This window comes from Mobula birostris, chromosome 18 (genome assembly GCF_030028105.1).
Source record: "Mobula birostris isolate sMobBir1 chromosome 18, sMobBir1.hap1, whole genome shotgun sequence".
In the NCBI taxonomy this organism is placed as follows: Eukaryota; Metazoa; Chordata; class Chondrichthyes; order Myliobatiformes; family Myliobatidae; genus Mobula; species Mobula birostris.
Window position 1 is genome coordinate 36,820,349 of NC_092387.1, and position 17,680 is coordinate 36,838,028.

The 17,680-nt window shown below is 40.9% G+C and overlaps 1 protein-coding gene across 1 annotated transcript; it reads right to left on the reverse strand.

Annotated features, from left to right (window-relative positions):
• Window positions 1-767: 767 nt before the first annotated feature.
• LOC140212056 (acyl-CoA desaturase-like) lies at window positions 768-17,082 on the reverse strand. The gene is made up of 5 exons (XM_072282521.1): window positions 16,691-17,082; window positions 16,168-16,298; window positions 11,203-11,408; window positions 9,019-9,251; window positions 768-3,424 (listed from the first exon to the last, which is right to left on the reverse strand). The coding sequence occupies exons 1-5, from the start codon at window positions 16,941-16,943 to the stop codon at window positions 3,225-3,227; spliced, it is 1,023 nt and encodes a 340-aa protein (XP_072138622.1). The 5' UTR covers window positions 16,944-17,082; the 3' UTR covers window positions 768-3,224.
• Between the last annotated feature and the right edge of the window lie 598 nt (window positions 17,083-17,680).

A 17,680-nucleotide genomic window follows, 5' to 3' on the forward strand; every position in this document is an offset into this window, starting at 1 on the left:
CTCTCAGCTTCAGACCTCCTTAGTTATCAAGGGCATCATTCCCTTCTAAAGTACTTTGAGGCAAATTTGTACTGTGTGTATTTTGTGAGGATAAAGACTCAACAGCTATGTAATGTAAGGTTACCAAGATGAGGTGCAGCATAATTACTCATAGTTCATTAATTAAACAAATTAGAGCAAAGTATTTATTTCTAAAACTGCACTAGATCACGTGCACATACTACAGAAATTCCTAGCAGACTTGCTGCGTTCTATCAGATCAGTAAGAATATTCATCTTAATATAAAATCAAAAGATTCATAGTATAAATGAAAACCTGCAAAAGTGCTGGACAATAGCAACTTATCTGCAAGAAACAATGAAAGTTTGTTATGCTAAAGCTTTTAAGAGCTGTTTTCAAACACCATTCTGAATGCTACTGTAGGATTTAGTGAATAAAACGGGAGTTGTTTTATGTGCTTAACAAAAGCTGCAGCTTTCCACCATTACAAACCAAAAGCAGTTGCCTTGAACTGACATCATTGTGTCACAGTCTCTTAAAGTGAACACAATGCAATGACTTGAATGCCTGTGAATTATGTAGAAGAGTTTCTATTATGAACAATATGTGTCATCTGTCACCCATTACACTACCCTACACTGAAGTCTGAGAATACTTTATTTCAGTGCTTCCACACAAGGCACCGGCAGAGAACAGTTCCAGCAACCAACTCGAAAACCCCCCAACCAATTAGTGAAAATGGCAAAAAAATAAAATGCAAGAGAAAGGAAGTTAAATTGTTTATTTTAAATATTGCCTCTGTTAAAACAGGAACAAGTGGCACTGATACAAGTGCATAAAGATCAACACAATAACATGACTCACAGCAGGTTCCAGACGACAGTGTTGGTGAACAGGAGATTGCCACACTTTTGGGATATTGACTTTACAGAGTGTTCTGCTCAGAGTTGCTGATTGGCATGATTAGTAGTTGTTCTTCAAGCTCTTGTTAAAGTGGATACATCAAGCAAAGGCAAGTTGGGATTCTGTCCCATGGTTTAATAGATTCCAGCATCTGCAGACCCATTGCCAGTATTATTGTGGGATGTAAGCGTTTCACTTGAATACAGTGGAGCAGTACATCTCTGCAACTTGGTGGTGTTAAACCTTCTCCCCTCATTCCTCCCAAGATGAATCATTAAGGTTGTAGGTGAAAGGAATATCTTAATTAAGTGATAGGTTTGGCTTCCTTCAAATTAAGGGAATATCTTAAATCACAGCACATTGCAACTCATAACCCAGCTAAGTTTCACAACCTGTGTAAAACCAAGTTTGTTTACTAGGCAAGGTCAGCTTGCAATAATATAAGTAGCAATAAGTGGAAAAGTAATGAATTACTGGTGGAATTTTTGTTACAAGCATCTAGCAAGTCAGGTACTTTACGAGAATTTACTTTAACCCTTCAATCCAACTATTTGGAACAACTCATGCCCAGACCACATCCAGGGGAAATTACCAACCCTTAACTCTGCACTAGAGGGTTATCTGAAAGGAGAAATTCCAGAGGCAAGAGCAGGAGCTGGAGGGGGGATAAAAATCTCGTAAGTGTCATTACTGCTGTTCAAAGAGCAAACTGACTTCAGCTATTACCCATTTATGAGGCACCCGAAACATTTGCTCAGCCATTTCTGGATTGAAGCCCAACCTACTCTGCATTCACTGTAGCTCACATTGTACTGTGGGAGGATGCAAGAGCTGCTGTTTCACAGGTTCTGGAACAATGCTGTGCAGCAAGCCGAGTTTTAGGAAACTTAAATCAACCCTGGAGACCTGGGACAGTTTCAACAGTGAGTTTTTTTTTCTGCAGTGTTTTATATTAGTATTTCAGCATGATTATTGAAGCACAACATTGTCTCACAAAATACAACAATGGCATCACACCTTACACCAAAAAGGAAATTCAAAGACTTGGGAAAAAAAAAATCAAGAATAAAGCATCTTTCAAAAGGAAACTTCATATGCATTCTTGACCATCTAAGTTCCATCTCCAGAGAGAAAAAAAAATCCACAGGCAATCCTGTACATTGATACACTGAATTAGTTGAAACAAAGATTGTGTTTGGTGCAGGTAGATCCTCACCCTCAGTAAAGTTTGGTGTGAACTATCATATCAATCATTATCCAAGTGTACAGAGCACAATGTGTGCTAATGCTCAATTCTCCCCGTTCCCCTGTAAAGGAAGCTAAACTCTGGCTTTCAGTTTATTAGAACTGTTATTTACGTTCATGAGAAAGTGAGGTGGAGAGGGGAATGGGGAAAATGCAGTAGTGTTGAATGTTTGATGCACACAAAAAAAAATTAGTAACTAAACATCTGTCTTCCTTGGGTCAAAAACAATATTACTGGTCAGCATGGAGGGGGATCAAGGTTGTGGATTGAACTGATTGGGTGATCTTAAGGCCAATACCCCACTCAAATGCTGACAAAATAAATTTTAAAAAAATCAACTAATGATCTAGGGTACAGAGTTTTGCAACTACAAACTTAAAGAAAATCAAAAATTATAAAAGGCAATGGGTAAAAGTGATATACTGCATGGTTATTGAATGTGACAAACTTGAAATGTTGAATAGACAGCAATTAATGGCATGCCATCAACCTTTGAAAGGACTCTAGAGTAGCCAGAATTTGAGGCACCTCAATCTCAATCCAAATCATTTTCTGTATCATTAATGCTGGCATTTGGCGCCAAATATTTGCAAAAATACTTCCCTCTAATCCAGGTTTTTGTTTTAAATTTGTATCCCTAGCACCTGTTTGAGGGAGTTAAGATGGAATCCTTTAAATGCAAAATCTTTTACCTGTGCAAGGAATCTTTGAAGCAGGGGTATGTGTGGAAGGGGGTTAGGAGCTTACAATACTAACACATTGGTACTAAACAGTTCTGGTAAAACAACAAGCTGTATACCTGATGCCCCAAAGATTACCTTTCAGCAAGGTGCCAATTCCAAAATTCAGCATGAACCATGTCTATTATCAATAATGAAGCACAATTGTTATATTTAAAGCGGCCTTCTATTCTCAGGTCTTTCATCAGTTTACTGGTATGTGGATAGAAGACTTCTTAAAAAGGATTCCACCTTAAAAATCATAACTGCTGACAAAACTGCCTTCGTGACTGGTGGAGTCTTTGGCATTGGGGGAGCAATAGAGTATGTTGACAGTCTGCTCACTCAAGCACGCTCAGCCACTTCTGATGCTGCCATCACCAGTTCTCCGCCTGCGGGCCATAACCACCTCCCGCGGGGCCTTCTTACAGTTACTGGCCAGCCCGAGCCAACACACAGCGTCGATGAAGCAGGTGGTGATGTTCCCTCGCCAGCCATACTCACTGGTTGAGTAGTCATACGGGAACGTGTGGTGGTAGTTGTGGAAACCTTCTCCTGTAAAGCAGGAAAAGAAACTTGTCAAATCCAATTTACTAGCAGCATCCAGAAATTCAATTAGTTGTCAATTAGTTTATTATAACAAGAACCAAGATAGGGTATGAAAAAAAATCTTTTGTTCTACATGCCACTGAGACAGATCACTCCTTTTACATTAAGATAGCACAAAATTAAAAATTAATGCAGAATATACTGCTACAGTTGCAAAAGTGGGGTGTAGACAAAGTTCAATGGCCATAGCAAAGTATATTGACATATCTTTATTGTACAAGATGCTTGTTCATGAGTTTGGTAACAGTGAGATAGAAGCTGAACTCGTGCCTGGTGATACATGCTTTCAAGCTTTTATCTTATCCAATGGTGTGGGGGTCAGGGGAGGAGGAGAAGAGCAAAAAAACTGACTGAGGTAAAAAAGGTGATTGATTACACTGACTGCTTTCCTGAGGTGTGGGCACGTGGCCAAGTGGTTAAGGCATTGGACTAGCATCCTGAAGGTCGTGAGTTCGAGCCCCAGCCGAGGGAACGTGTTGTGAACTTGAGCAAGGCACTTAATCACATATTGGTATCACTGGTGCCAAGCTGTATGGGTCCTAATGCCCTTCCCTTGGACAACATCGGTGTCGTGAAGAGGGGAGATTTGCAACATGGGCAACTGCTGGTCTTCCATTCAACCTTGCCTAGGCCTGCACCCTGGAGAGTGAAGACTTTCCAGGCACAGATCCATGATCTCACAAGACTAACGGATGCCTTCACTTTCCTGAGGCAGCAGATAGTATAGACAGAATCAGTGGAGGTTTCTGTGTTGAACTGGGCCGTGTTTTGAACTCTGCAATTTGTAGTGGTCTTGAGCAGAGTGGTTGCATGCCAGGGTGCAGTAGATTTGGACAAATCAGAATCAGGTTCATTTCAACTGGCACAGGTCATGGAATTTGTTGTTTTATTACAGCTGTATATTCTAATACACAATAAAAAACTAAATTACAATATATAAATTAAATAATTAGTGCAAAGAGGAAAAATAGTTTTCATGGGTTCACTGTCCTTTCAGAAATCTGGAGGAGAGAAATAAGCTGTTCCTGTAATGTTGAGCACCTCTCTTTAGACTCCTGTACCTTCTCCCAGAGAAGAGATCATGTCCTGGGCGATGCGGGTCCCTTTAATGATAGATGCAGCCTTTTCCTGATCCTGTGCAGTAGCTCCTCCATACTAGACAGCGATGCAACCAGATAGAATGTTCTCCACCATACACCTGCAGAAATTTGCAAGTGTCTTTGATGATATGCCAAGTCTCCTCAAAATTCCTAATAACAGTCACTGTTGTGCCTTCTTTGTAACTGCATCAGTATGTTGGGTCCAGGTTAGACCTTCAGAGATGTTGATACTAAAACTGCTCACCCTTTCCACTGCTGATCAATCCCTTGGCAAGTGCATGTTCCCTCAACTTTCCCTTCCTGAAGCCCACAATCAATTCCTTGGTCTTACTTACATCGAGTGCAAGGTTGCTGTTGTGACAGCACTCAACCAGCTGATCTATCCCACTCCTGTACATCTCAGCACCATCTGAAATTTTGCCGATAGTTGTGTCATCAGCAAATTTGCAGATGTTGGGGCTGTGCCTAATCACAAAGTCATGGGTGTAGACAGTAAAGCAGTGGATTAAGCATGCATCCTTGAGGTGTACCAGTGTTGGCTGTCAGTGAGATGTTTTCTCCGCAAGTCAGTCAAGGATCTGGTTGCAGAGCTTTCTACGGCGTATGAAAATTGGGTCATTGGAGACACGCCAAATTACCTTTGCTTTTGAGGAAGTAGAGGCACTATATGCTTTCTTGGCCAGTGTCTGGTACAACCAGAACATGGCATCTGAACAACATACCAGGCTGCTTGTTTCTGAACGCAAATATGTACAACTGCAATTTGCAGACAGATCCAATGACTAAAACAGTAGGTGGAGTCTGGAAGATCTGGCCATTGTCCACATTTTGGTAGCTCCAGATGGAATAATTTTAACACCCACTTTTGCATAAAGCAGAATTTGTCCAAAAGCCTGTACTCTGGCCTGATTTCTGACTTGTTTCATGTGTTATTTGCTAAATCTCTCTGCGCGCTTTAGTCTAATACCACTTCAAAACTAAAATTCCATTAAAACATTATTCCTTTGGGACTTTTAAAACACTTGAGGATCTAATTACTCCTTCAGTTCAGTCTTGCAAATCAAACTATGCCGCATCTCATCTTGGCTCCAAAACAAGCACCTTGCCCCACCATCAAACTCCTCTTCCCCTCTCCTTCAAGATGTTCCAGAAAACCTATTTTGACTAGTCACCATTAGGTAGTTCTGTGCCAAGTAAGACATAACAATGGTCTTGATGGGTTTACATTAATAGAAGTACATCTTCAAGTCTGTATATACACATAAAGGAGATTCACAAGGATGTTGCTGAGATTGGAGGATTTAGTTAGGATGGCTAGACTGGATTGGTTCACACTGGAGTGAAGATAACCACGGTATATAAAATGACGAAAAGCATTGATAGTCAAAACCCTTTTTCATGGTAGGATTATCAAAAAAAAAGGATAGGTTCAAGGTGAGTAGTTTTGAAGTGGGATCTGAGGGGAAATTCTTTTATATATACACACAGCAAAGATGATACCTAGAACATGCTGTCTTAGGTGGTAGGATGAAATACAATTACTACATTTAAGAGGCATATAAGACAAGACTTATAGGTAAGTCAATATAGGATACAGTCTTAATGCAGACAAATCTGTTAAGTGTGCCAAGAGACCAGCATGGATGCAGCAGAATGAAAAGCCAGTTTCTGTGTTTATGTCAGTGACACTAGTACAACAGTAAGTATTTTTGAAACAAACTGATGAATGTTGCTTTTTTAAAATTTTGTGTGCCATACTCTGCAAGAGCCTCAGCAACCACTTTTTAAAGTGGTTGTCTTGGAGGAAAGATTCTGTGAGTGGTCCTCCATGTCCTTCTCACAGCGCAGTCCTTTTTTTTTTTTACGAGGCTGAGTTGTGAGCTCGATACTCAACCCGGCACGGATGGAAAGAGTGCCGGGAGCGGCCCAACTGGGTTCGAACTCGGGCACCTTTGCTCCGGAGTCCGGCACTGATGTCACTGCGCCACCAGCCGGTCATGTTGCTTTTAACAAATGCAAAATGGTGGGTGCTGGAAACACTCAGCACATCAGAACTGGAATCCAACCTCCCCAGCTCCAACCAGGCAAACTGGCATGAATATATTTCCCTGCACACCTGCTCCCTAGTTCAACCATTTTCAGCAGCTTGAATTTCATTACCTCTTACCACAAGTCTGCCCTCATCCCCATGCGATATAAGCACTGATAGTGTGGTTAACTTGTTTCCATCATTTTTCAATAGCACGAAAACTCTGACCATGGCCCAACTCTGACTTTAACAGACATTGCCAACTGCCTACTGATAACCCAGAAATGATCATTTCTCTCAGCACTGCCTACAGCCCATCGGCTGAGATAGCATGCATTGCTCAGGGAAAAATATTTGCTATTTGAAAAACATACTCCCAGAAGCTTAAATACACATTATGAAATCTTGTTGATTTTGTCAGCAATAACTCAAAGCCTTAGTCTACATTTAAAAAAGAACCAATGATAAACAACTGAAGTGGCCTTTGAGATGCATTCAATTCAGAACCAGACCTTTAAACAGGTTATATGGTTGATGGTTAATAATTTCTCAGCTCAAATATTTTGACTGGCTCACGAGGTGTGAATAATGTTTTCCTACTCAAAGCCGATTGACCATCATTTCCTTTGATAAGTATAGCACGTATTTCCTTATGATAAGCAAACCCAGCATTACAACCTTCATTGGATTTTCACTATGGTAGTGCTGTGGCTTTACCACAAGCCCCCATACTCTGGAATTCTCTTCTATACTCTTGTCTCTTTTCTTTAAGAGTCTTCAAAGCCCAGTTCTGTCAAGCTACATGCATTTTGTGGCTTGAAGCTTTAGTATCTCCATTAAGCTTTTAATAGATGGGGGGCAGAATTAAATCTTATCCAATTTCTCTTCCATTATGCCTTGAAGTCTATTACACCACGAGGGGAAAAATTAGTGTTGGTTGTTTTAAATTGTAGTTTGAGTGTTGGCTGGAAGGGCAGGGCTGATCAGAGATTTCGATTTAAAAAACCCTAATGAAAACTTCTTAAAAATGTCAAATTAACCCAAAACAAGATTCGTCCTGTGCAAGACCATAGGTACAGTTCTTATAGGAGAAACACTGGCCACTTCAAATTGATTTGCAGACCACAGTCAAACAATTTCAGATGCTAATTTTTCAAAGATTTGCTGGATTGCCTTGGAGGCTGAGGGAATATTTATTTAGTTCTTCCTTCAGAGATTTAAGTGGGTTGAAAATACAACAGGGAATAAAAAGTGGAAAGAACATGAACAACAAGATAGTTTCTCAGTGCTCGGTTGTATCTTTACATTGAGACAACCTTCAAGCAGGTTACACTGTGACAGTCTACTCTTTCCCTCAGCCAGAGCTATAGGCATGCTCACATTTCTCCCAATAACCCAATGCCAAGTTCTTAGTCTCTTTGTGAGCAAAAAGAATACATGTTCTACACTCAAGTTTAAAAAAAGAATCAATTTTTACTGCGCAATGACCAAATTGAATACGGAAGTCAGCTAGCAGGAGATAATACACAAAGACCAGCATGGTCGTGTAGTTAGTTAGCGCAACACCTTACAGTACTAGAGACCTGGGTTCAATTCCCACCACTGCCAGTAAGGATTTTGTACGTTCTCCTCATGACCACGTGGGTTTCCTCTGGGTGCTCTGGTTTCCTCCCACAGTCCAAAGACATCCTGGTTGGTAGGTTAATTGGACATCATAAATCATCCTCCGATAAAGCCAGGATTAAATAGGTGGTTGATGTACAGTGTGGCTTGAAGGACTGGGCCTATTCAGCACTGGCAATAAAGGTAGTCCACAATTATTATGGAACCGACTCACACTGCAAGACAGCTACCCACCAGGCACCTCCTAAATGGACGTCATCCAAATGCAACCGTTCACTCACTTGTTCTCCCCATGGTTCTTTTCTCAGAAAGTTTCAGATTTTAAAACCATTTCTCCAAGACCTGATCCATACAGTTTCTGGATCCTGTGCAACTGTACAGCCCTCAAACCCTTTCACATTCCCCTTTCTGGCAGTCTGTGCATCCTGGCTTGTCCCTGTTTACCATCTGTGGCTTCAGATGCCCATGCTCCATACTTCGATCTCTCCTGTAAGATTCGCCTTCAAGAAGACTGACCAAGCTTCTGGTCATACCTCCTCTTGGATAGCAAAGTCAAAAGTTATGTCTGACTGTACTTGTACAACAGTTGACTAGATTAGCTCAAGAATAAAGAAGCCAAATAAGCATTATTGTGGACAGGGAAAACCATGACAGCCAAGCAGAGATGGTTACATGAATATCAGCAACTGAAGTTGTAAAGATCTGAAAGAAAGTTGGATAAAATTAGAAGTGCAGGTAGTGTCCATTGGAGGACCAGAGACTTATGCAAAATCAGGCAGATTTCTTACCTATTGCCCCAAATGCAACAAATCTGTTCTCCCGGGGATTAATCGTTCGGTCATAAGGTCGATTGCCAAACATGTGAGCTGCACTGTTCACCAGCCAGGTGGCATTCAACACCAACGTGTAGCGCAGAATGGCAGCCAGGAAGTAGGAATTCCAAAGGGTCTCATTCCAAAAGTACCAGGGAACAAACGTTGGGAGGGCAAAGCACAGTAGCACCACAGAGGGTTCATAGTACCTGAAAGAAGGTGGTACTTGTTACAAGAAAAATACCCGGAATTGATGATTAAATACACCGACATTGTGATTGGCTGGATGTAAATGGCTATAACTGGTTGTCAAATGGTTACTGTATAGGCAAATTGGCATCTGTAGCAAAAAATCATCCCTCAAATTGAAAACATGCAATTCAGTCTCTCTACGTCTTCATTTATTTTACCCACTGCCAGCACAGTACATCCTCAGCTGCAAACTGGGCAAAATGATGGCAGCTACAATACCAAACTAGTAACTCAGTTTTAAGTAGCAAACACACACGATACCTTATGCACTGTCAAAAGGAGTGGAGCTGAGGACTGCTTAAAAAGAAAAAAACCCTCACTAATGTTGTACCACTAATTCCTGTGCCAGGTTGTGGTTAACTCAATATACTGAGGTTCAGTCTGCAAGCTTTCAAGTCCCACTCAAGAGATCTAAGAACCACACCTAGGTCAACAGTTACATGGAGTGCTGCATTATTAACTACCTGACACTATGGGGAAAAAAAATGTTACAACTGGAAACCCTATCAGCAGTCAAGTATGAAGATCCCAGGAAGTTATCTCAAGAAACATGGGATTCCCTCCCAGTGATTGGTTGGAAAATAAATGTTAACCAATGGTTTTATTCACTTCACCTTACATAAATTAGCTGCCAATCTACCATCAAGCTTAGAGATACCCTGGAATATTTTCAGGTGAAAATACTCTTAATGGCCCTGCAGTGTAGCTCCCATGATCATTTTAGATCAAATACCAATTGAGGCAAATATTAAGTATTCATCCCATTAAGACAAACTTATGGTAAATTGCAGCTGGAAAAGTAACATTTAAACAGCCTCAGCATTCTTGTATGGGGAGCCAAGTTGGAAAAACCAGCTTGCCAAGGCAATCCAATTCCATTTTTCGTTTAGCTAAACAAATCAGGTGGTGCAGAGCGCAGAGACAGCCTCTGGTTCCAAGGAACCCTGGTGCACTCTTGCTCCCATTAATTAGTGTAAAGATAACAATGGGCAACTTTTTTCTGGCTTTCATCCCAGAGTTTAGGGTGCACCACATATGCTAAATTCCAAAGTTGGACAGTTATTGGAGCAATAAAGAACTTTCTGCTGAAGACTGGTTGTTGCATTGGGTTACACATGATATTGCAGCTCAAAGCCTAAGTTAATACAATTATCAAGAGTGGGCCATGCCTGGACAGCTTGGCATAGTGAACATCCAAACCTTCCCCCCCCCACCCCCCAAGATGACATTTGCTATTTTCATTGAAAGCCATTTTCAACTTGTGAAAAGGAGACAGATCACATTTAAAAAAAAAGCTAACAAATCTGCTCTACAGGGCCAAACACAATTCTCCACAAATTCAGAAAGCTCAAGATGCAGTGAAGACCATGCATTCCATATCTAATACCCATCACCATCAGACTTGATTACATTAAAGAATAGCTGCGCATACTGTGTATTTAATTAATGCTGCCTTGAAATTAGGATTTCAGTAGTACTATGTCAGATCTGGTATCAACCTTCAGCATTTCACGTTTCAAGTTGTAGAGCAGGGGCCCCCAATCTGGAGCCCACAGACCCCTTGGTTAATGGTAGGGGTCCATGACATAAAGAAGATTGGGAACCCCACTGCAGAGGAACGTTCCTACACATTCTGCTTCAGTATGGTTTTAGCTCTAAACTTAAAGTCCCAATGTTCCCATATTCTACACTCTGCCCTTAGTTATGCATAGATACTTGTGTCCTCCCATTGCACCCGAACCATGCTGAACCACAGGCAGATATGTAGCAGGTTTCTATGAAGTTGGAATGAGTAACAGAATAGATCTGCATTTCATCATTGGATTAGATGAAAATTGTGTCACTTGGAGTATCTTATGTTTAACATTATCATGTGCAAAACTTGCAGACACTAGAAGTACTACTAACTTTTTCTGAAACATGACAACAGGGTCTGCCTTCAGATCACTAAGGTCCAGCTTCTTCCCCTTCTCAATCACATCTGGATGCTTCCGAACCATCAGCCAACCAATGTGGGAAAAGAAAAAGCCACGGGAGGCGTTGTGAGGGTCAGCATCTGTCTCAGAGAACTTGTGATGCACCCGATGGTCCCTTGCCCATTCATAAATATGGTTCTAAATGAAAGGGAAAATTAAGTTAATAAATGCAACACAGGCGATTCAAATGTCTTTCCTTTACCCCTTCCTCCACGATGCATCTTACCATCCAATGCTGCCAGGACATTCCTACCCAAAGTCTATTAGTTTACAGCGTTCCTTCTCACACCAGCTAACCAATACCACATACACATAAGCAGTCCTGATGAAGGGTCTCGGCCTGAAATGTCGACTGATTATTCACTTCCATAGATGCTGCCTGGCCTGCTGAGTTCCTCCAGCATTTTGGATGTTTTTGCCTTACGATTTCCAGCATCTGCAGATTTTCTCGTGTTTGTAGCACGTACACTGTCTGGGTTAAGCAGCAAGGCAGAATTTTGTGCTTTTTCAAGTGCTCTCTTGGTATAAGATCTTGTCACTTTAACATCCTTGCATGCCAAGTGGACTCAGGGTAGTTTAAATTTTGCACAGCACAAATCTAACATGCTGCACAAAATGTAAACAGACACTGCTACATCAGATGCCAACAAGCTGGTGTAGTTTCATTGCATTTGTGCACCAATGTAGAATACTGTAAATACTCCGCAGGTCAGGTTGTCTGTAGAAAGTAAGTTCTCATTACAGGTCAATGAGTTTTCACCACGAACATTCACCTGCTAAACATCTCTGGTTACATATTTTCAACAAATGTAGATTTTCTTGCTTTTAGGATTTTCTGTTAAAGTTTAAAGTATTGAGTATAGCTTTCACAGAGTACTATAATTCACACTGCAACATTATTGTGGACTGTTCAGGGTGAAACAAAAAACAGGAAATTTTACAGCATCTGTAATCTAGGAACATTTCTTGAGCTACTGATAAAAAAAAAACAGTACAAAATGTACCTATGCTGTAGAAGTATGGGTGTAGTCAGTTAGGGTTTAAAGAAGCAAAGGAACTGTAGAACTCAGTTGTACAACAGAGCAAATGTACTGTACAGTAAACCAAGGACAGAGTCAGATTTGAAAGAACACAAGTGAGTGTAATCGTTGATTTCATTAACAATGACAAAGCTTTTAAGAACAATCATTTTGCAGAATAGCAATAGCTTAACTGAATTACAGTACTATATTCTTTATTTTCATAAATATCACACAAGTTTGGATTTATCTGTGTAATTTCTTACAACAGCCAAAGAATGATAGTGAATTCAGGATATAGGAGATGGGTCACTTGGCTCATTGTGTCTGTGCTGATTGATAAAGAGCAACCCAACCTAATCATAAACACAAGAGATTCTGAAAATCTCCAGCATATTGTGCATGTAGGCAGCTTAATATTTTCCCCAGGAGCACAAAGGCCTGGAGGTCAACTCTCCAAGTGTATTTATGGTAGCTTTTGCTTTTTTTTTAAAAAAAACACACACTATGGCAAGTGCTTGCCTTTTAACAGTGGAAGAGCACCTTAATGCATCACACAATCTCTAATCTTATCAATTATGTCCCTGATTTTTGACCCCATTTCTAAAGAAAAACTAGAGTAAATAAGGACCTATCTAGACCTCTCAGTTTTATGGCCCTCACATTAGTCTTTTATACTCAAAAGAAGAAACCATTAAGGACATTTAGAGACTCTTAGAAACATACATAGATGAAAGAAAAAAAAGAGCTATTTGGGAGGCAAGCATTGAGATTGATCTCGGAGTAAGTTAAAAGGTTGGAACAACATTGTGGGCCACAGGGTCTGTACTGCTCTGTGTTATTCTGTTCTAAAGCAGCTCATCAAATTTTTCCTTCAGTTAACAAATTTCTAGTGCTGGCAACATGATAGATTTCCTCTGCACTTTCTTCAGCAGCCACATCTTTCTTGCAATGTGATGACCAAAGCTATGTATAACACTCCAGCTTTGATCCATCCGGACCTGTTCTGAAACCGTCTCCTTGCTCTCTTAACGTACGCCTCAGCTAATACAAGTTAACCATCCCATAAGCATTTTGAACAGCCCGTTGAACACTCCAAGGCCCCCTCAACTCCTCCACTCAAGATCAGGCCATTTACTCTGCATCTTCTCATCTTGTGGCTCTTTCTGAATGCCATGAACTTTCACTTTTGACTAGTCAATCACGGGGCCTTGCCAAAAATCCCAATACACAGAATTCACTACTTACTATCAGCTAAAAAATAAGTCAGGCACAACTTTTCCCAAAACCTAGAGGGTAATTTATTTGGGCTTTCCTCAATGAAAATTTATTCTGAACCCCTGCGTGGATTCCAGTAATTTGCCTGCTGCCGAATCAAACCAATCTGCCCTGTAATTCTCATGCTCCTATTGCCATTTTAATAACAGTTCATGAACTGTCCTCCGGCACCATTCATGTAGCCAAAGGAAAAATAAGTCAAAGCCTCTACAATTTTTTCTCTTGCTTTTATAAGAACAGCCTAGAAAGCATTTCATGCAAGCCTGGTGACTTATCCACCTTTTAAAAACTCAGTCTCTTTAATACTTACTCTTAATGTTAATCCATTCAATATTTTGCAGTCATTTCATTTTAAACCACAAAATCACTATCTTCTTTTGTGAACAGAGTCACAAAATACTCATTAAGAACCTTATTCACATCCTCTGCCTTTGCTTACAGGTCATCTTTGGTCCTCCATAGATACTACTCTCTAGTTTAACCTCTTGATTTTTTATGTAATTAAAACTGCTTTGATCCTGACTTAATTTACAACAAAACATTTGCTTTCATACTTTTCAGTTTCACTGTGCTCCACAAGCCCTTCCATAGTCTCTCCTTTTGATTATCCTAACCTCACGCATGTAATTATCTAGAGGATGAGTTTTGGTTGCTTTGTGAGAACATGTCTATTCCAAATCTCTCAAACCACCTCTTAAAATTCCTATTAATTTCAAGTAGCCTTTCCCCAATTCACTTCAGCCTGACTGGCCTTCGTCTGGAAATTTTGCTCCCATTTAATCTTGCCTTCTTTCATAACCATATTAAACAGAATGCCCTCACTGCTACTCCTTCCCTTTGCCTAGCTACATTTCCCGAAAACAAATCAAAAAGTGACCACCCTCTTAGTGGACTTTAATATTCTAGCTATAAAATCATTCTCCCACTGCTGTGCTCACACCACTCCCCCCCCCCCCACTGACTGTATTGCAGTTTGAAGATAACTGTAATTTTCCACTATTACTGCCCTTGAAGTTTATAGTTTGCTTCCAAATGTGAGTTTTTTCTGCTCTTCAATCCAAATACCTTCACCATGGCCCTCCGAACATCAGTGACCGTTCCTTAGCCAATGTTGCTATACCTCGATCTCATCTAGCCAGGACATGAAGCTTCTGAACTTGTCCCTTTAGCTATTATTTAAAAAAAAACACCATGCACTTTAGCGCAACTAGACTCCATTTCTGTATTTTCCAACTTGTGCTTTTCAATTTTTCCTCAGGAAACCAATGGCCTCCTCATCCCATTCTTCCCATTTAAAACATGAGGTTCCCATCCCCGTCCAACTACTTTAAACCCTCCCCAAGGACACTTTCAACTCTAGCCATGACAGCATTGTTCAGATCTTTTTGAGCTACAATCCCATGGACAGTACAGTATGTCCCAAACCCCCAGGAATCTTGAGCCTTCCTTTTAACAGGCGATTTCCAACTCAGTGGCATTAGAACCATTGGGAGATTTCTAACTTTGTTACTTTTTCTTTGCTCTTTTTCTAACCTGTTAAATGATATTCCGATGTATCAATGAAGATAAAACTGTTTTATGATTTTTACAATTCATTCATTGAACACGGATGTCACTAGCAAGACAGTCAAGTAGTACTCTCATTACTGTACATCCCCAAGAATTAACATTAATAGGTCTGAAAACTCAAAAGGTCATTCTAGGTAAAGGATTTTCTTCCTCAATGGACGTTGGTGAACCAGATGCATTTTTAAAACCACAATTTATATGAGTTTCATGGTTACTATTATAGAATCAACTTAAAATTCTAAATTACTCTAATTTCAATCCCTCAACTACTATGCAGGGTTTAAACTCTCATCTCTGGATCAATGGTCCAGAATTTTGGCTCCTAATTTCTTACAACATTGATGGCAGCCATTCAGCCCCTCAAGTATACCCCAGTTCTTACAGCAACCCCACTTTAGCTTCCCCTGTAACCTTTTCACTCTCACATAAACCAGAAGCAGTTTACTGGGACCAATTAACTTACCAACCAGCGCATCTTCATTGTGTGGGAGGAAACCCACACAGTTATAGGGAAAATGTACAAGCTCCAGTAAATGACAGCAATGAAACAAGGTTACAAGCAACTTGTGCTACTCTCTCCCACCCGCTATCCTCCCTTCGTTATTTTACCTCAGTTGATCAATGACTCTGCTCAGTATCAAGAATTAAGAATGCATAGAACACCCCTTTAATGAATAAAGTCTTCCGTCGTTATCATTCCGTTGCTCCAAAGATGGAGGCTATTTTACTGAGTTCAAAATTCTCCAATGGATGAAGCCGGGAAGGAAAACAAGTGAAACATGACTCCGTTTGCTTAAAATGCAATATTGATCTGAAATTTTTAAAAAATCCTGGAAACAAGCAGGTCAAGAATCATCTGTAGGAAGGCAAGCTTGAGTTAGTTAACTGCATTTCTATGTACTGAATGCTTCTAGCAGTTACTTCCATCCCCCCCCCCCCCACGCTTGGCCGGGACAAATTTATTATATTCGTCCTCTGTTGTAATCATTGAGCGAAAAATTATAATGGGACCCCCCCCCCCCCCACCTTACCTGGAAAGCCATTGAATTGGCGGTGGCCAGGAACACTCTGAGCGGCGTGGTGGCAGTGTAGGATCGGTGGCTCCAGAGTCGGTGGGCGCCCGCCGTCACCCCAAGGGCGCTCAACAAGAAACAGAAGGCGGCTGCAGCGGAAGAAAAAGACGTAGTTGAAGCAGCCAGTGAAAACCTCGATAAAACAACTGCAACCCGGCTTCCACCACTGAGGGTGAAGAGAGAGAGAGGGAGAACAAAGGATAGTGCGAAATACTAATACGCAGCGAACATTCAGACTGAAACCGTGCGCCATTGAGAGCTCGGCACCTGGATTACATCGAAGAACGAAAGTCAATCCAACCGTTCAAGCAGCGCGTTCATTTTAAATAGCATTTCAATCGAACCGCAACGGTTAAACCACTATGACGCATGTTGTTTTACTTGAACGTTACAAATTTTAATATTTGAACACATGGCTGTAAAAATATGAAACTACATCGAATAATATGAAGGTTAATTATAAAATAAAAGGTTATCTTACACCAGAGCCAGGTCAGAAGCTTGGCAGAAGGCACCAGGGTGACGGCATAGATTGCCAAGAGATGGAGGGCCCCCATCAGGAAGATATTCCGCCACACCAGCCTCATGGGCGGTTTGGTTTTCTTTTCCACATACGTGGTGTCGAAGGCATCGTCGACCAGCGGACGGTCGTCCACTAAGTCTGACGGGGTTGGGAGCTCGGAGTCGGAGTCGGCGGCCGGTGCTTGGTTCTGACTGCGGGCGGTGGTAGTCATGTCGCCGCGGCAAATTGCAGATGAAGGAACTCCAGATCCCCGTCCGTGGCGCTGTGCTGCCTTCCAGATACTGATAGACAAGTGGGTGTTGTTGGGGATGAAGATGATCAATAAAGCCGGCTGATACTTTTCGGAAGACGGAATCGCATTGCATTCATTGGTCCAGCTTGGTTTGGTACCACCACACCCCAGTCCTGATTGGTTCTATATTGGTGGCATGTTATGCTTGCAACACTCCCGTATAGAAGCAATTGCATATCTAATATACGCGCAACGCAATGCAATTTTTGAATTATGCATTAAATGAGGGCGGAATAGCTTATAAATTTTCAATTAATGCAGAGAATTAATGATCTAAATTTATTTTAAAACTTTAAAAATAAATTTATTTCATGTATTGATGTTGCAGCACTCTTTAATTTTCAGTTGTTGTAAGGCAACGTGCCTTTCTGGTTGGAGGCAGCGAAGCAGCACCTGAGCGGGCGAGTCAACGGCCTACAGTAACCCAAGGAAAATGTGGGTCATTGTGCCAGGATTTCCGGCAGGTCCTAGCGTCCACCATTTCTCGTCGGAAACTTGAAATTTATGCCATTTTAGTGACTTAAAAAATATTATCCTATTATTTTGCTCCCTACGATGCCCTGTAAGCATATGTTATAAAATTAAATCACAATTTCTGAACCCAGATTTTATTTTTAAAAATTGTTATACTAATATAGCACATTTATAATTCACTC